The 19,613-nt window shown below is 45.3% G+C and overlaps 1 protein-coding gene across 1 annotated transcript in view; it reads left to right on the forward strand.

Moving 5' to 3' along the window:
• Rpa1 (replication protein A1) overlaps nucleotides 1–16,110 on the forward strand; it is a 54,686-nt gene extending 38,576 nt beyond the window's left edge. The window contains exons 9-17 of the mRNA XM_038327499.1: nucleotides 1,147–1,215; nucleotides 1,339–1,531; nucleotides 1,675–1,814; nucleotides 2,153–2,301; nucleotides 4,571–4,703; nucleotides 7,397–7,573; nucleotides 10,474–10,581; nucleotides 13,864–13,950; nucleotides 15,189–16,110. Coding sequence (XP_038183427.1) covers nucleotides 1,147–1,215; nucleotides 1,339–1,531; nucleotides 1,675–1,814; nucleotides 2,153–2,301; nucleotides 4,571–4,703; nucleotides 7,397–7,573; nucleotides 10,474–10,581; nucleotides 13,864–13,950; nucleotides 15,189–15,287 — 1,155 coding nt within the window. The 3' untranslated portion in view covers nucleotides 15,288–16,110. The remainder of the gene's footprint in view (nucleotides 1–1,146; nucleotides 1,216–1,338; nucleotides 1,532–1,674; nucleotides 1,815–2,152; nucleotides 2,302–4,570; nucleotides 4,704–7,396; nucleotides 7,574–10,473; nucleotides 10,582–13,863; nucleotides 13,951–15,188) is intronic.
• Nucleotides 16,111–19,613: the final 3,503 nt, after the last annotated feature.

A 19,613-nucleotide genomic window follows, 5' to 3' on the forward strand; every position in this document is an offset into this window, starting at 1 on the left:
CCAGAGGACCTGGGTTCAGTTCCCAGCACCCACAGGGTGTCTTCATAACCATCTGTAACTCCAGTTTCTGGGGTCCAGCTGTGTGCCTAACATCACTTTAGGCATCAAGCATTCACGTGATGCACATTTATACATGCCAGCCAAACACCAGTACATATAAAATAAACAAAATGATACTGGTAAGATCAGAAGTTTGAAGCTTCGCCCCCTCCTCTTCCTCTTGTTGTGTACATGCAAATATCTTAACAGATTTGGTGTTGGGAACTAATTTCCTGCAGCTTGTGTGGGTAGGATTTCAGCCATTTAGTTAGGTTTCTTACCCATCTGTAACATACTGCCTGACAGAAAAGTAACAGTGAAATCAAATCTCAGGCAACTTGATGGAACATTTTTGGCAACAGCTCCTGACTGTGAAGTAACCCGTCGTTCAGGTTGCAGGCGTGAGGAGGGCTGCTGAATCATCGGGGTTCAGCACGCTTTCCCGTGGGCTTTGAGCCTGTCATTCAGGACCCAGAACTTTTTGTTTCCATTACTAGAATATTAAACTCTTTTAAAAATGTTTTAGATAGCCAGGCGGTGGTGGTGCACACCTTTAATCCCAGCACTTTGGAAGAAGAGGCCCGCGGATCTCTGTGAGTTCAAGGTCAGCCTGGTCTACAAAAGCTAGTTCCAGGATAGGCAACAAAGCGACACAGAGAAACCCTGTCTTGAAAACAAACAAACAAAAAACTTTCGGGTAACATTTTGAAAATCACTTTACTATGTGTGCATGCACATACATGTGTAAAGACTAGAGAATGACTAGGTGATCTTCCACCTTTACATGAGTTCCAAGGATTAACTGGGTTGGCCAGGTAGACAAGTGCCTTTGTCTACCAGACTACCTTACCAGCCTCTTTACATTTTTAACTTTGGTTGCTAGTCATATACCTCAGCTAGTTGAACTTCTCTTGTTTTATCAGAATTGATAGCTTGAAAGGGTGGCTGTAAATGCAGGTTTCTGGAATGTCTGCAGCCCTCTGGGGTCTCCTTGCACGTGTAATGCTGCTCCACAGATGTTACTTCAGTGCCAAAATGGCCGGGTCTTGCTGCTCTGAGTGAGTGTCCTGCAGCACAGTTCTAATGTGCCCTCGCTTGCTTCTGCAGGGTGAAATCAGAGCGACTGCTTTCAATGAACAGGTGGACAAGTTCTTTCCCCTTATTGAAGTGAACAAGGTAAGAGCGCATCGTCAGAGCTGAGGAGCTGACCAGTAAGTACCATGAGCACAGTTGGCAGGTTGTATTGTGAGAAAGGCTCTGCTGAACTGATTGCATTCCTTGACTTGGCCTCTTTTGCAGGTGTATTATTTCTCAAAAGGCACTCTGAAGATCGCTAACAAGCAGTTCTCAGCTGTTAAAAATGACTATGAGATGACCTTCAATAATGAGACTTCTGTCCTTCTCTGTGAAGATGACCGTAACTTACCCACAGTTCAGTTTGATTTCACAGGGATTGGTGACCTAGAGAGCAAGTCTAAAGACTCACTTGTAGGTCCGTCCAGGGTTGAAGGCAAAGAGTAGTGATTATGTGCTCAGTGTTTGGGGTGGTGCATAACTAACACGCTTGCCATGCATCCCTTGGTTATGTTTTAAAGGGGGCTTTGATCTGTGCTCTCACAAATTGTTCTGTTTCAGACATAATTGGGATCTGCAAGAGCTACGAAGATTCAACTAAAATCACAGTGAAGTCTAACAACAGAGAAGTGGCTAAGAGAAATATCTATTTGATGGACATGTCAGGGAAAGTGGTGACTACAACTCTGTGGGGAGAAGACGTGAGTCCTTGCACTGACAGAGTCCGTGGGTGCTCGTCCTTGTGAACTGTGAGAACTTAGCTCCAGAGGGACAGAGTTGTGCTGTCTAGCACTTCCTTGAAATCCTTTACTTGTGTGAGATGATCAGTTACTTCAGCTTCCCATAGTGGAGAATGTCCCTTACTCTTCCTCAGGGAAGGTTGTGATAGATTGGTTTCCTGGAAGTCTGGACAGATTCTTGAGTGTAAGGTCTGTCTTATATAATACATTGACAGTACTCATTCTGCTACTGACTGCTCTCCATAGAAATATCCTGTACCTTCTTCCTGCCAGTGATGCTCTGTGCATTTGCTTTGCAGGCTGACAAGTTTGATGGCTCTAGACAGCCTGTGATGGCTATCAAAGGAGCCCGGGTTTCTGACTTTGGCGGACGAAGCCTCTCTGTCCTGTCATCTAGCACTGTCATTATGAATCCTGACATCCCAGAGGCCTATAAGCTTCGTGGATGGTAGGTTTTGTGGACCTCAGCTAAGCGGTTACTTGTGCTCAGGCTTTGAGAAGAGCTGGTTTCCATCAACATGTGAGCTTCTGCCGAGCCTTTGCTGTTGAGTTGAGTGGTTCCTGTATTTCTTGGAGCCATTATGCCTTCTGAGATGGTGGCCTGAAAGCCCTTCAATTGACAAACCCATAATCCCCTGATGAACCTAGAGAGTCAGAAAAAGCAATTTGAATGTAAGTGCTGCGTGCTGACCTTGATTCCCCCCCCCCCCCCCCCGAGCAAGGTACAACAAGGCTTTAGCAGCTGCATGCTGAAGGAATGTATTGAGAACATCTTTTGCTCCTAGGCTTGAGCTGTGGGCAGCTGATGTGGGGGTAGAATGTACTCTCTCACTCTGGAGTCTCTGAGCTGGTCACATCTTCTGGTGTATTCACTGGGCTCTGACAAAGCATGGTGGGAACAATGGGCTTTTTGTTGGCGTTCCATCGTTATTCCCAAAGCACTCAAGACAGGAGAGCTTGTTAAAATCCCCACACCGTATCTAGCTTTTTAAGGCATTAAAACTCTGCCTTAGAAGAGCACTTCATCCTGAGAATGTCTTGTGGAAGAATTGATGTAGGCAAAGAAAATACTTTACCCAGCCCAAGCTTAAGTCGTTTGTATAGCTGTAGTTTTGGAGAGTGTTGATGGAGAATTCCAGCTGTGGCTTAAAGTTTAGGGGGCTTGAGAAATAGTTTATATTTCATCCTCCTCATTTTTTGTTTTGAGTCTGATACATAACCAGTAGCGATAATATTTGAATTATTTGATAGACCATCTCCTGGAGTGTCTATCGCTTAAGCCATCCTCATCTACATCCATCTATTTAACTGCTGATAGCTGGCACTGCATTATATGACAGGATCCCCTAACATAGTCTGACTAGAAACGGTTTTGTCGTTGGTTTGTTTTTGCTAGTTAGTTTTCTTCCAGGGTCTGAGCCCAACTCCAGGTTAATTGCCCACATTAAGGGTGTTCGTGTTTCACTGATCACAGAAAACACCAAAAGGCACATCTGTCCCCTGAACTTCTGTTCATCCTGTCATTGATCTGTGAGAAGTTCAGTGCTTGCACCCCACCCAGGCAGGGATTAGCCACATTTAGATCTTGGTACTGATGGAATGGAATTTTTAAAGGCTGCCAGACAGGCCATGGTGGCGCACACCTTTAATGCCAGCACAGCGGCAGGCAGCTCTCTATAAGTTCGAAGCCAGTTCGGTTTATAAGCAAGTTCCAGGACAGCCCGGACTGTTACATAGAGAAACCATGTCTTGGGGTGGGGGCTGCCCATCTCCTTGCTCTGTTGACTCCTGATGAACTTTCTTTGGTGGCAACTGTCTGTAACTAAACTTGAGCAGCTAGTAGTGGTGAAATAGACTCTGCACTCTATCCTCTGTGAGGGACGTAGCTGCTTGTCTGACAGCTGTGGCCTACGGCAGCAGCCACTCTGGGTGATCCCTTTTCAGGGAGTCAGTTTTGTATGTGGTTAGCATACAGTTCCCTACCACTTGCGTGTTTGTATAAAGACAAGGTTTCACTGTGTAGCCCTCACTGGCCTGGAACTCAGAAGTCTGCCTGCCTCTGCCTCCGGGTGCTGGAATGAAAGCCATGTGCTGCTACACCCAGTTCATATGTTTTTAATCTCCGGCCCACTGCTCTTTGCCACTTGCATATTCTTGCTACCTTTTCCCTGGCTTCTTTTCCATCAGATTAGCTAATAGGTGGTCAAGGGGTGTAATCAATTTTAGTAATAATTTTATATAAATGAATTTAACCTTGATGTTTGCATAAGCAAATTCTCACTGAGAAAGCAAATCTCTAACAGGGCAGATAATGCTTTCTGATGAAGTACATTGAGTTCTGTGACTGATTAGGCTTAAAAGATTTTCTACCGTGGAAGTATTTTTGGCCGACTGGTGAAACAAGAGCATCCCTCTTTGTCTGATTCCTTTCAGAGCCCGGGGCTCTGCCAGTTTGGCTCTCTGTTGCTGGCTTCTTTGACAGCTTTTACTATGCAGCTGGGGAAAGGGTCTGGAGTCTGTGGTACTTTGACATTGTGAGAGGGGTCATCAAAGCAAACAAGATCAAAAGAAAGGCCATTGCATTTCTTCAGCAGACTAAAGTGTGCTGGGACCCAGGTGGCAGCTGGTGGGGACAGGAGAGCTCATGGCTAATATATCCAAACAGCACATTTGAAAAGGATGCAAAGTTCTGTCACCATTGCTTATTATTTTTTTAGGTTCGACTCAGAAGGACAAGCCTTAGATGGTGTTTCCATCTCTGACCTCAGGAGCGGAGGCACTGGAGGGAGCAACACAAACTGGAAAACTTTGTATGAGGCTAAATCTGAGAACCTGGGCCAGGGTGACAAGGTACCTCACAGAAGCCCATAAAGCGACAGGGGACTAAGTTTTAAAATCTCCTGTCAGGTGCTGTCTGGGGACTATGTTCTCATCGGGACCCCAGAGCACTACTTGTTGGCAGCTCTGAGTCCCTGCTGCTGCAGAGAGGTGTGTGGTGGCCTCTGGTGTGAGACAGAAAAGTGAAGAGTTCCTGGACACCGAGGCTTTGCGGTGTGGTGTGAACTGGCCTCGGGTCCATGTTGGTTTTTTGAGCAGAGTGTGATTCAGGCTGCCGAGCACCAGGCAGCTCCTCTTATGTTTCCGCCTGAGTCATAGGCGGAGAGCCGCTGCTGTCCTGCCCGGGGCAGGCTCTGGTATTTGACTTTGGTTGCAGCGTCTGCCTGGGTGTTTGCGTCATGATCCTCTTGCCTTGGTCTAACCTGCATTCTGTTGGGTCTTTGAATCATTTATTTCTATCGCGGCTGCTCCTTTATTGTCGTCGTATACAACACAGGTTTCCTCCCGCTGTCTCCCTTCACTGTGCACGCGATCCATCATTGTCATCCTCAGCAACTTGTAATGCTATTATGGGACGTCTTGAGAATTAAGCACTGGCTAGATTCTGTTTCTTCTGTCACCCAGTTGCTCCTTTAAACCAAAGACAGACAGTATGCAGTCAGAACTGAGCATACAGGACACCTGTCTGCGCTTTAAAATCAGGCTTTGAGTCTGAATTTAACCTGGAAATACAGAGAAACACTTTAGGCATTCAACTAAGATTTATTTCTCTACAGATTTTTTTTCACATTCATTTTAAGTTATTTTTTATTTGTGGATAGGGCGGACATTTTCCACTGTAGTATATGGAATTCAAACTCAGCCTTCCCTTTGGGTCCCAGAGGCCAGACTCAAACTATCCAGCTTGACCAGCAAATGCCTTCACTCCTGAGCCAGCATATTGGCCTAAATTTTCTTTCTTTTTAATGCTTTTATTTTTACATGTATGAATGTTTTTCCTGAATGTGAATGACTGGTGCCTGAAGGGTCATCAGAGCCCCTGGAACTGGAGTTGTGAGCTACTGTGTGGGTGCTAGGAAACTCAACTTGGGTCTTCTGCAAAAGCAGCCAGTGTTCTTAATGATTGATCCATCTCTCCACATGTATTCAATTATGTGGAGACCCTCGCCTTTAGCGTGCTAGGCAAGCTCTTCCACTAGCTACACCCCCAGCTCTAAAGCTGTCTAAACTGGATGCTAACGTAGTCTTTTTAAATGGCCGCATTGTTTTGCCCCTCTGGTTTGAGACATCAAGTAGATCCAGTGTGAGCCAGGCAAATGCCTTTAATCCCAACACTTGGGCGGCAGAGACAAGTTTATCTGTGAGTTTGAGGCCAGCCTGGTCTTCATAGAGAATTCCAAGATAGCCAGGGCTAATAAAAATGGCCTAGTGGTCAGTAGCTTAGCTCTGAATTCAGGGTATACCTGGATTTTGCAGTTAACTTGACACTACCAAACCAAAACTGAACCCATGAACTAAGAACTTGTGTGGGGTCCAGAGGTGAAGCAGGTATTCATTCACCCAGAGCCTTTAATGTGACTTAGTCCTTCTCGGTTACTTACCTGTTTACAGGGTTTTGGTCATGGGTACTTTGACATTCTCTTGAACTTTTTTACGTCCAGGAGTTGCCAGTCAAGACTGTGAACTCGTTGTCTGTTATTGTCAATAAAATTTTATGGCGCTGGGCAATGATGGTGCATAACTTTAATCCCGGCACTCAGGAGGCAGAAGGAGGCAGATCTCTGAGTATGAGGCCAGCCTGGTCTACAGAGTGAGTTTCAGGACAGCCAGGGCTACACAGAGAAGTCCTGTCTCAAAAACATTTTTTTATTGAATCATCCTCCATCGTGTTGTCTGTGGGCTGTCTTGCCCCACAGTGTCAGTGGAGATTGACTCAATGGCTTGTTGACCCTAAAGTTTTTCTCTGACTTGTTATAGGAAAAATTTACTGATCTCTAAACATAAGGGTATAGATCACTGTCATTGTAAAAGAAATGATGTGCTTGGTCGGCAAGGTGATTCAGTGGGTAAGGGTGCCTGACCCCAAGCCCGACAGCCTGAACTCCGTCTCGGGCTCACGTAATGAAGGAAGATCACTAGCTCCCACAAGTTGTCCTCCAGACTGCACACACATGCTGTGGTATATGTGCACAATTGCAAAAACACATACACATATAATAAATACATACTTTTTAAAGTATTATGTGCTGGCTGTTGAAGGCGCTTTTCTGCTATCTTGGAAACTTGAGTTCCCTAGAACCAGAGTGGAAGGAGAAACCTAACTCCTGAAAGTTGCTCTCTGGCCTCCACAAACACTGTGGCCCATGTTCACCTGCATTAGTGTGCATGTGGTCATCATACACATGGAGATGCACATATATAACAAATAACAAGTTAAAAAGGATTGTGTGGCCAGGTGTGGTGGCCAAGCACTATAGAGACAGAGGCAGTAAGTCTCTGAGTTCAGAGCTAGCCTGTGAGACATTGCCTAAAAAAGTGCCTGAGTGCTGGTTTACTGCCAACAAGAGTGAACAGTCCTGCGTAATCGGGCTGAGTGTGGGAACTAGAGCACACGCGCACACTTGCAAGTAAGGGCAGCTTCGAGTGGCCTGTTGCAGGCCCAGGTGTAGCTTGCTGATTGGGTCTGTGATCCTTTTCCCCCGCAGGCTGACTATTTCAGCACCGTGGCGACAGTGATGTTTCTTCGCAAAGAGAATTGTATGTACCAGGCCTGCCCAACCCAGGACTGCAATAAGAAAGTGATTGACCAGCAGAATGGGTTGTACCGCTGTGAGAAGTGTGACCGGGAATTTCCCAACTTCAAATACCGCATGATCTTATCGGTAAGTGGAATGGTTAGTGAGAAGCCTTATGGTGTTCACTGATTGACTGTCATAGGCAAGACACTGGGAAAGGTAACAGTAGAACCCAGGTGGTTCGTGGTAAGGAACTCACAGGCGAGTTCGTGTTGAGGAGTTTGCTGCTGCTCTGTAAGTAAAGGGTTAAGGGCTTTGCCCTGGCTCAACAGCAGCATCCGTGCTGCATTTTATGCCCAAAAGTTGCATTGAGCTGCCCTAGCCAGTGCGGCCCTCAGTGGTCACAGTGTGGTGGTGCTTGCCTCCTCACTGTTGTGAAGATAAGTTAATTTGAAATTGCATTTCCAGAGAGCAGTAATTGTACATATTTTTCTCGTGGATACTCTTGTTTATTTCAGCCTTAGTGGAACTGACTTTAGAGGAGTGTGCCAGAGCACGGTTGTTGCTCCTTTACTCTGCTTTGGTTTGCTTTGATTTGACAGTAAGTAATGTGTCCAAACCTTAAAAATGTTCCTGTTTCCTGAAACAGAAGCCACCTACAGGGAATTTATCCTGATGAAATACTCAGCAGTATTACAGCTGTGTGAAGCTGTTTACTTTGAAAAATTAGATTTGGCTCTAATGCCCTTCTGTTCTGTTGTTACTTCCTTTAGTGACCACTAAAGGAAGCCACTCTAGTGAATAAAAGACTATGAAGGCCTTCGGATTTACATCTTTTAGGCTGGGTTGTACCTCAATGGATGACGCATTACGAGTATGTAATTCTCATACTTGTAGGTGGGTGCAGGAGGATTAGACATTCAAAGTCATCCTCAGCTACATGGTGAGTTCAAGGCCAGCTGGCTAGCTTGGGCTACGTGAGACCTGGTCTCAAAAATAAAAAGTAACCAGTTAGGCAGTGATAGCTCATATCTTTAATCCCAGCACTTGGGAGGCTGACACAGGCGGATCTGTGAGTTTGAGGCCAGCCTGCCTACCGACTGGGTCCAGGACAACCAGGGCTACATAGAGAAGGCCTGTCTCAGCAAGTATAACAAAAAGAATTTGGAATTGAATGTAGCTGTCAATGAAGTGGTTACAGTGCCAAGGTGAGTCCTGGCCTGGCCAACTCAGCCTGCTTTCTTGGCCTTCAGCAATTTAATTTAAACCTTACATCTGCTGGCAGACATGTCATTGTTTCTCTCACTTGGTAGATCTGGTGACAGGTTTGAAGGTCTTAAATACTGGCTCTGAAGTTAACTGTGTTGCTCAGTAGCAACTTAGAACCATCTTTTGCAGCTCTTTAAATTAAAAATGTGGGGCCAGGGAGATGGCTCCGCAGTTAAGATCACTGGCTGCTCCTCCAAAGGACCTGGGTTCAATTCCCAGCACCCATATACCAGTCACAACTGTCTGTGACTCCAACTCCAGGGGATCTGGTATCCTCACACAGACATACATCAGGCAAAACCCCAGCATACACACACAAAAAAAATTGTTTTAATGCCTGCAGTGGGTCTTAAGAGATGCTCAGTGGGCGAAGCACCTACCTCCCAAGCGTGAGGACCAGAATCGAGTGAGGTGACTCAAGCTTAGGCCTGCGGCTCACTGGGCATCAGCCTAGCCAGTTCACTCAGAGACCCTGTCTCAAGAGATAATAGGACAGTAACAGTAGAAGACACTCAGTGTCAGTCTCTGGCCTCCACCTGCATCACATAATACAACACACACCATAAGAAAAGATGTGTAAATGTGAACTCGGCCCTTGGGGCTGAGGCAGGAAGACTGTAAGGTGGGCCTGCTTAGACTACCCAATAAGACTTTGTTTTTTAAAAATAAAATAACTGGCCGGGCGGTGGTGGCGCACGCCTTTAATCCCAGCACTTGGGAGGCAGAGGCAGGCGGATCTCTGTGAGTTCGAGGCCAGCCTGGTCTACAAGAGCTAGTTCCAGGACAGGCTCTAAAAAAGCTGCAGAGAAACCCTGTCTCGAAAAAAGGGGGAAGAAAAAAAAGGAAAAAAAAATAAAATAACTGAGCATGGCAGCATATTTCTGTATTCTTGGCATCTGTGGTGGGGGGCAAGAGGAGTCCAACGCCAGCTTTGACTACATAGCAAGTTTGAGGGTAGATTGGGTTGCATTATCGGCTGTCTCTAAAAACTGAAAGATGCCAGATGTGGCAAGAGAGAAAAAGGATAAATAAGTAAAATAAAATAGAGAGATCCCACTCTTGCTGTTGGAAGCGCATTTGAAACTTCCAGTGCAAAGCCTTTGGCATCTGGAGGGGCAGCACAGTCTCATGCATGCTTCCGCATCTGTGGGGGTTTAGTTAAATCACATCTCTAGAAGACTGCACTAAACCACATTTTAAACTTCTTCCTGGGGGCTGGAGAGATGGTTCAGAGGTTAAGAGCATTGCCTGCTCTTCCAAAGGTCCTGAGTTCAATTCCCAGCAACCACATGGTGGCTCACAACCATCTGTAATGAGGTCTGGTGCCCTCTTCTGGCCTGCAGGCATACAGACAGAACATTGTATACATAATAAATAAATAAATTTTAAAAAAAATTCTTCCCATGACATCTGTCACAGCTTTTAAAAGACTGGCATAGCATCACCTGCACTTAACAGTGAAGCCTAGCTTAACTCTGCCTCCCTTCAGAGTGCTCAGAGCATCTCTACAGCCTAACCTGCTTTATGATAAAAGTATGGAGCAGCTCATATGATTTATTGGATACTGTACTAAAAATGAAAAGCAGAATGACTGAAACGGGACACTTCTTCATATAAGGGGGAACCGTTCAGTCAGAGCGTTGAAAGTCAAGGGCTGTGTGTGTGATGGCAGTGTCTTTCCCTTGGAAGTTACTTTAGGTAGGAAAAGGTAATCTTCCTCTCCTTGGGTGTCTTCCTTTTTTATTTATTTGCTGAAATAATAGAGTTGTGTTTTTTAGGCAAATGTTGCGGATTTTCAAGAGAATCAGTGGGTGACGTGTTTCCAGGAGTCTGCGGAGGCTATCCTTGGACAGAATACTGCGTACCTTGGGGAGCTGAAAGAAAAGGTTGGCACATGGTTATTAGCGCTGTGATAGTGCTTGTGTTATGCCGCTGAGCTGTTTACTGCTTGCTTCTTTGTGGGTTGTATGAGCTCTCACTGTACAGCTCATCTAACAAGGGGTGATGAGTCGGGGAGCATAAAGAACTTTACACAGAGGCACAAACCACCGGTGTCCTCGTTACTGTTTTTTTTTTGTTTTTTACACATCAGAGCTGGTGTGCCTGCAGTCTGGAGCTACAGGTGTCTTCTGAATAACTCAGAGTTCAGGCGTACTCTTTTAACCTAGTAAATATCTTCTAGATAGATACCTTTTTCAGATCTTGGAATAAGTGCACATCTGGGGTCCTTGCTATTCCAGGTTGTCAGATGGGGTTCTCACAGACTGACTTTTGTTTTAAAGATCACGTTACATGCTGTGGTGATGACTCTTGCCTGTTGTCCCAGCACTTGTTTTGGGCCAAGATAGTTTGCATAGTGAGTTCAAGGCTAGCCTGGACTGCATAGCAAAACCTGTCTTAAGTATAGATATCTATATCTCTATATCTCTGTGCGCGCGTGCGTGCGTAAGTGCATGCATGTGTGTGTTGGGGCACTTGATTGCTCGGTGAGTGAAGCATTTGCAATGCCATGCAAGCCTGATGACCCAAGTTCCATGACTGGAACCCATGTGATAGTAGAGAAAGAGAACCAGCTCCATGAAATTGTCCTCCAACCTCCACGTGTGTACCTGTGGCATGCACATGCACACAGTAAAAACAAATCCTTTTCTTAAATTACTTATTTCACCTTTACTAGTTTGCCTTTTTATACATTAGATTTACTTAATGCAGATAATGGGTTACTGATTACACCAGACATAAGAAAGATTCTTGCTGAGTTAAAACGAAGACTAGTAAAGGCCGTACTTTCTAGTCCTTCTTCCCCTCCATTTCCTCCATATTGATGGGACACATGTAAGGACCACAAAGAAGAGGAATTGCTGCTTGTTTTGAGTACTGCTCTTACTCTCTCTGCTCCTGCCCTTGCCTCCTTTCTAAATTCTCTGTGAGGGCTCTGAAAATAGGCTTTTCGCAGAAATAACTGGGATTGACTTTTAAAGTGCAATAGTCTTTTATCTGTTTTGCCTGGTCCTCTATTTTCATATCAGATTTTCAGGCTCCAGGCAGCCTGTAATGATTTTTATGAGCTTATTATAGTTGACTGTTGTTCGCTGGTGAACGAGGACAGAGGACTGCCTTCCCTCAAGAACCATGGTGTTCTGGGAGTATGCGTCTGTGCTTCCCCTGGCCCTAAAGAGTAATGCTGTCCAGTTTAAGTTTTTGAAGATTTAACACATTATTATTTTGTTTATATGTTGAAAGTCCAAGGAATGACTTTTTTCCTCAAATAGCACCTACAAAAAGAAGTCTGTGTGATAAAACTATTTTCATACCCATGTGACCTACAGGGATACTTAGCTTATATGAAATGTTAGTTTTATGTAAAGTTTTAAGTTCATGTGTTTCATGCCTAAGCAGTCTGAGGCAGGAGAATGCCAATTTAAAGATCAACTGGGCAACTTAGTAAACATGGTCTCAAAAGTTAAAGGGGGGGGGGGGCTGAGTATCCCAGTTGTATCATCCCACCACACCCCCAGTCTAAAAGCCAGCTTCTTAAAGAATCACAACAAAGTAACCAAATCAGATGGCATTTAAAGGGTGTCAGAGGAGGAAGGCATCTTCCAGCCTTTTCCTGGTGTTGCTCGCTCCACCCATTTCCTCAATAGCTGTGCATACAGAGGCTAAAATGAGTAGGTCTCTGATTACCTGGATGTTTTTCTGTTTTGTTTTGTTTGAGACAGCCTCACACTGTAGCCCCAGCCAGCTATGTAGCTGATGCTGGCTTCATGCTCACTGTAATCCTCTTGCCTTAGCCTCCAGAATACTGTGATTACAGGCATGGGCCATGCCTGATTATTATTTTTTAAATTAACACTAAGTTCTCACTATGTAGCCCTGCAACTCAAAAATATCTACCTGCCTTTGCCTCTCCGGTGCTGGAGTTGAAGGCTTGTGCTACCAGACACAGCTCCTACTCAATTTTATTTTATTTTATTTATTTATTTTGGTTTTCAAGACAGGGTTTCTCTGTAATGGCCCTGACTGTCATGGAATTTTCTTTGTAGACCAGGCTGGCCTTGAACTCACAGATCCACCTGCATCTGCCTCCCGAGTGCTAGGATTAAAAGTGTGCTCCACCACCGTGCACTCAGTATTTTTATTTGATTTCTATGTGTTGTACCTGCTTATATGTGTGTGCACCACTTTCTTGCCTGGCACCTGAGACAGGAGAGGGCATCAGGTCCCCTGGAACTGGAGTTACAGGTAGCTGTGAGCCACCATGAGGGTTCCAGGAAGGGGACTCTGGTCCTTCTCAAGATCAATGTGTGATTTAACCACTGGACCATCTCTTCAGCCCCTCCTACCCACTTCTTAACTCACAGTGAGGTGCTGGGGTTCAGGTTTCTTCCCCCACAAGTATTCCAAATCTTAAATGTGTTTCCTAAGAGTATTTTTTAAAAGTTAATTATGGTAAAATTAACGTAAAATACCATTATATGTTGTTTGCTTTTTCTGTTGTTACCACTTTGAGATACATAATGCCGTTAGTCCCGTTCAAGCTCTCAGGCCCCTGGCTCCACCCCCATCTTCCCACATTGCCATTTCTCCACCCTGAAGCGCTGTGCCCTTGAGCAGCAGCTTCCCATCTTCCTTCCCCAGCACTGGCAGCCGGGGTTCTGCTTCTGTGGGCCTAATAAAATCTGCTCTCAATTCCACACATTCAGCCAGCTAGGGATCAAAAATATTTGGGGGATAAATTGCACACTTATTGACCGTGTGCAGATTATGTTTCCTTATCATTGTTCACCGGCCAATCCATGTAATGCTCACATGATATTTACATTTAGTATTACAAGTAATCTACAGATGATTCCCAGCATATGGGTGATGTGCGTGGGTTCTGTGTAAACAACCATTTTACATAAGGAACTTGAGTATCCTTGGAATTAAGTGTCCACTGGAGGTAGGGCTCCCAGGTCCAGGCATTTAAATACTGAAGAGAAAACAGTACTCCTAAGTAAAGTGTTTTGGTTTTTGATAAAGTTCTACTTAAACAGTTTTGTATGATGAAACACCTACAAATTATTCTTTCCTGAGAAATTTCAGCCCTCTAGGGTGATAATTTCTCAGCCTTTTCAACAGTTTAATAGGTATTTTCCAGTAGTTGCCGTGTGTTGTTTTTACAGAACGAGCAGGCGTTTGAAGAGGTTTTTCAGAATGCCAACTTCCGATCATTTACATTCAGAATCCGGGTCAAGCTGGAGACCTACAATGTAAGTAAGGTACCTGGGGCAGAAGGCTGTGTCGGGAAATTGCTTTTGTTGACCACAGCAGCACTGAGTGTTAGTGTCAGGGAACTACCCACAGGTGTGAGGCCCGTGCACACGTGGTCATGGAATCTGCCTGCACTTGGGTGCTGTTACCAACTGTGCAGATTTGGATTTGCTGAACTTGGGTTTGCTGTCTTGTCTGAACACTCTGGGAAGAAGGTAGTATGGCCTTTTCTGTTACAGGCTTATGAAATTTTTGTTGTTTCTGTACTTCCAGAAAATGTTGTATGTGGACTCTTGTTTTTCACAATTTACATTCTAAAATTGTATTAAATACCATGTGCAGATAAAAGTATCTTGACGAGCCTTTAAATTGGCCCCAGTGTTAAAGAGTTGCATAGTTGTAATAAATAGCATTTACTAGGCAGTCACTGTCCTGGCCCCGTCCGTCTCTTATCTGCTGATCCTTACAGCACCTTCTGTGTTCGAGCTCTTGTTGCCCATTTTTGACGATGGAAAGATGTAGGCATACAGAGAATGGGCTTCTGACCCTACAGTCATGGAGTGGCAGAGCCCACCCAGGCCATTGGAAATCTCAGGACATTTTGTAGTTACTAAGTATGTGGACACACGAAGGCCTCTAGCTAGACTTGTGTGCTGAAGTTTAGTTCCTGGAGACAAGCTGAATGAGATTCCTTCAACTCCCCTTCAGCCACCAAGTTTACACATGCTGAATTGCCATCAGCTTGGTGTCTGTGAACAGTTATTTGGTGGTTGTGTTGATTGAATGTTAGTGGGATACAGTCATTAAGGGAGATTGTAGGGTTACTCTCTCTCCCTGGTGTGGACAGGGATGGTGGAGGACAGACAGATAAGCTTGCTCAGAGCTAGAGCAGAAGCCGGATTTCCTGCTGCTGCAGGTGCTTTTTCTACATAAAAGTGAGCTTTTAGGGTGTGTTTGCTATCTGCTCTAGGCTCCTGCTGCACCCATATAAAGACAATAGAGACCAGAGACCCCCTCCACTTCAGTGGGATGCTGGGTCTGAGCACAAGGTGCCAAGGATGGGCAGAGGATCTGTAGAAGGGATCTGAACACTGACCCATTGCCAGGACTTCCTCTGAGAATTTCTAAACTTCCCTTTTCCTGCTGGACTCATTAAAAGCAATGAAGCATAGAAGGGTATCTTCACTGCTCCATGCCTGGCTGTCCCACTCACAAAGTGTCTTCTCTCTTTTCAAAGGATGAATCTCGAATTAAGGCCACTGTGATGGACGTGAAGCCCGTGGACTACAGAGACTATGCCAAGAGGCTGATCATGAACATCAAGAGGAACATATGATATGAGCAAGTGGTACTGATGGCCAAAGTTGGAAAGTAAAGAACAGAAATAGAATGGCTTTCTTCCCACCCCGTGTGACAGCCTCACAGTGCAGAGCCTCTAGGGGACTGGCGGCCTGTCTAGGCCCCACCAGAGCCGCGCTCGGCTGGCAGGCAGCATACGCAGCACCAGACCCTCCCGTCTTCAGGCTTTTGCCGCCTTTATTTACTAAGATTTTGTTATCGTCAAGCAGGAATTATGTCATAAGTAATTGACCCTACTTTGTGGATAATGAGGTAAATTATGTTACTTGGGGTTTGCTTTTCCAGCGGTGGCACCTTTATGTCCTGGGTTCTGCCTGGGGGAGTGAGGATGGGGAGAACCGGTGTTTAGGGGCTGTGTCTTCTGGGATCAGAGGCTCACTCTTTGCCAAGGTACCACATGGTTATTAATGCTTGGAATGGCACAAGGGTAGAATTATTAATCAAAAGCCTATCGTTAATATCTGAAGACCGTCCTTCCTTCAGGGTTTAATAGATTTAATAGACTGAGTCAGATGGGTCTGATATTAATCAAAATTGTCTCTTCTGAGGATGGCTGATAAGCATTGACTTGCCGTCCCCCAGGGACATCCAGGCAACTACAAAGCATTGCTTGAGTTTTCACTTCAATTAATGTTGCATTTGGTTGCCAGATGCACCGTCTTTACCTGCACATTTTTTTCTTGCATCCCTATATTTTATTTTTGATTAAAGCTGTGTTAAATAGAGAGAATTTTAGAGAGAAGCCCTTTGTTTCCCTTGCTTTGTTTGAATAAACAGTATATCTTTGTTTGTGGATCCTACTTTCTTTGACTGTAAAGGGTTCTTGTAACTGGAAAGCAATTAATTAGCCTTCGTAATAAATAATCACTAGGGAGAGATGTTAACTCATTACTATCTTAAGAGATTAGGCTGAGGCCTGGAGATCATTCTTACTAATGTTTGCAACTCTGAAATGCATCTTTAACAGAATGAAAACACCAAAAAGGAAAAGCCATTGTGCCCAAGAATGCTGATGATCTGGCACTTTGGGATTTTATTGATGTTTACACAGCAGCCTAACACCAAGCAGGCTTTGAAATGTGTAGACAGTGAGCGAGGAAGAAAACAGTAATTATGCTACTAGGCTTTTCATTCGGCGAGAGCATGCTTGCTCTGTGTGTTCCTAATCATATTAATTATCTATCTGGTTGCTGCAGCCCACCTCTTGGCATTTGCTGCACATCAGTATCCAGGCAGCAGTGCAATCCCCCTGCAGCTGCGGACCTGGCTTTTAATGTGTACACTTAAGCTTGTGGTGGCTCTGTGGAGCCGGGGTGTCACGGCACCCTGTGTTTTAGTGGCTTTTTTGTTGTTGTTGTTGTTGTTGTTGCTATGACAAAATAGCAGTCAAAAGTGACTATGGGAGGACTGGCTTCTTCTGGCCACAGTTAAAGGGTACCATCTTTCCTGGTGGAGAGCTGGTCACATGACATCTGTTGTCAGGAAGCAATAAGACTCAAATGCTAGGACTCACTTTCAACGTATTTGGGGGGGAGGGCGGATTCTCACACTGGCCTGGAGCTCCTCTTGAAGCTAGGCTAACTGGCCAGCACATGCCAGGGATCCTCTCATTTCTAAATCCCAGTGCTTTTTAATGCGGGTCATGGGGATCCAGCTGAGCTTTCTACTCCTTCCTCTTTCTTTTATTTAGTGTGGACCCCTGAGCCATGAGTGCCATCCCCATTGAGGGTAAGTCTTTCCTCAGCTGAATTGCTCTGGACGAGCCCTCACGGACCTGGACCGATGACATTGGCCTGTTTTTTTGGTTTTTTTTTGATTTTTCGAGACAGGGTTTCTCTGCAGCTTTAGAGCCTGGCCTGGAACTAGCTCTTGTAGACCAGGCTGGCCTCGAACTCACAGAGATCCACCTGCCTCTGCCTCCCGAGTGCTGGGATTAAAGGCGTGCGCCACCACCGCCCGGCTTTTGGCCTGTTTTTGAAATACGGTCTTCCCTATGTAGCCCAGGCAGGTCTCGGGCTTGAACCGCCTTCTTTGGCCTCTCCTACACTAGAAATACAGACTTCTACCACCATCCCTGGCTTGTCTTGTTTTGTTGGGGCAGAATCTTAAAGTGGGTAGCTTCAAGTTCATTGGTTAGCCCAGGCTGACCTTGAAATCATGATTCTCCTGCTTCTGTGTCCCAGCTGCTGACAGTACAGCCCTGCACCACATTCCTGGCTCTTCCATGATTTCTTTTGGAAGAGACTAGCAGCCCTAGGCAAATGGCCAGCCTTGCTGAGAACAGACAGGCAGACTTTGATTGCAGAGACACAGCTTTTCTTACCCTTCCCTACCCTCAGGAGACAGGACTTGAATTGCACTTGATTATCTGGCTGAAGCCCTGACAATTTCTATGGAGGCTCTTTCTTTCTGACCTTGTTTATAAAGCTCTGACTAGAAAATCACAGTCTTCAGCGCTGTTGGAGATTGACAAATTGCTGGTTGGAGATGGTGATCTAGCTTTCAGTCCAGTAACCAGTCTTTTAGATCTCTACTCACTGTGCTCCTTCCTCTCCCCAGCGCAGGAGGGCTGGTCAGCAGCAATGCCTCTGAGGCCAGTGAACCAGTCCCTGTACTTCCTCATGGCCACCTCAACAAATCTAACAGGAGCACAGAACTCCACAGGGAGTGGGAGGGGCGGACTCCCTCCTGGGATGATGTTTTAACAGGCTCCCTTACTAAATCAGATCACCTGCTGAACGGCCTCAGAAATTGGTTCCACTGTTAACGTTTGTAAGAGATCCAGGTCCTGAAGGACTTCCAGCTAGATTCTGGCCCACAGTTCTTGGAATTCTCTTGGACACAGTTTATCTGGAAAGGCTGTTCATGTTCTGCTTTTCATCTATCAGTTAGAGATCAGTGCTTATTTTGCCTCTACCATGACACCAGCATTAAGCAGTTGGGGGTGGGGGCAGGGTATCTGATCACTTTGCCTTTATTTTAAATGGTTCCTGAATTCCCTGCAGTCTCATTGTAATAGAAGCAGAAAAAGGAATGTACTGATCTGATTTCTGTCCATAATTCCAATGTTTTATGCCTTCCATTAAAGCCTTGCTAATCTCTAGTGTACTATTCTGACTTTTTTGAACTGCAGGGTCAAAGTGTTCCCTCCTCCTTCCCCCACCATTTTTTTTTCCTTGAGTGGCCTGTCTTCGAAAAGTATAAATAATATTGATCGTGGTATTTAATACACTAATGAAACCCATGGCTATTGACTACATAATTAATATACTGTCGAAAAGTGAAGTTTGGCAGCCCCATGTCTAAAGGTTTATATTGACTTGTGTTTCTGTAGTGATCTGCCTGCCAAAGATTTATTTATAGAAAACGAAACTGCTTGGTCCCTCTCCCTCCTCTGCACTTGTTTCCCTACTGGATGGATCGGTTCCTCGTCTCAAAGACGGGTTTGCATGTGTGTTTCCTTTCCCTTTTTCCGTCCTTTCTTCCTACCTGACACCGTGTGGTAACCTTAGTCTTTTTTTTTGTTTTGTTTTGGTTTGGTTTTTTTCAAGACGGGGTTTCTCTGTAGCTTTGGAGCCTGTCCTGGAACTAGTTCTGTAGACCAGGCTGGTCTCGAACTCAGAGATCCGCCTGCCTCTGCCTCCCGAGTGCTGGGATTAAAGGCCTGCGCCACCACCGCCCGCTGGGGGCAGCCTTAGTCTTAACCCACTCTGTGGGAGCAGCCTTTACAAGCCACTGACTTTATAAAGCATGACTGAGAGAGGGAAGGAAGAGAGAAGGAAAGAAAATGCACCCGTAATTCCAACAACCAGCAATAACCGCTTGTTAATCTGGCCATCGCTTTCTGTTTATGGCACTTTTTCCATTGCTGTGATAAAGCATCATGACCAAAGGCAACTAGTGCGAGTTTGTCTCAGCTCATAGTTCTAGAGGATGAGCTGTCCATCACGGAAGGGAAAACATGGCAGCAGAAGCACTGAGCAAGCTAAGAGATCACATCTCAGCTGCACACAGGAAATAGAGCAAAGCTACAAACTCAAAGCCCACACCCAGTGACATACTTCCTCCTGCAAGGCTCCATCCCATATGGACAGATACGTGAGGCTTTACGGGACATTCATACCACCACACATACGCGTGTATAAATAGGGGTTGCGAATGTGGCGTGGTGGTGGAGCCTTGCAGGCAAGCATAAGGCCCTGGGTTCTCTCCCTGACACCGCGTTAAAGACAACATGGGATTATCTCGTGTCCTTCTGTAACTCAGCGGTCCAGAATAGGCACTTTTTTTTTCTATTTCAATA

Source organism: Arvicola amphibius, chromosome 4 (assembly GCF_903992535.2).
Source record: "Arvicola amphibius chromosome 4, mArvAmp1.2, whole genome shotgun sequence".
NCBI classification, from domain to species: Eukaryota; Metazoa; Chordata; class Mammalia; order Rodentia; family Cricetidae; genus Arvicola; species Arvicola amphibius.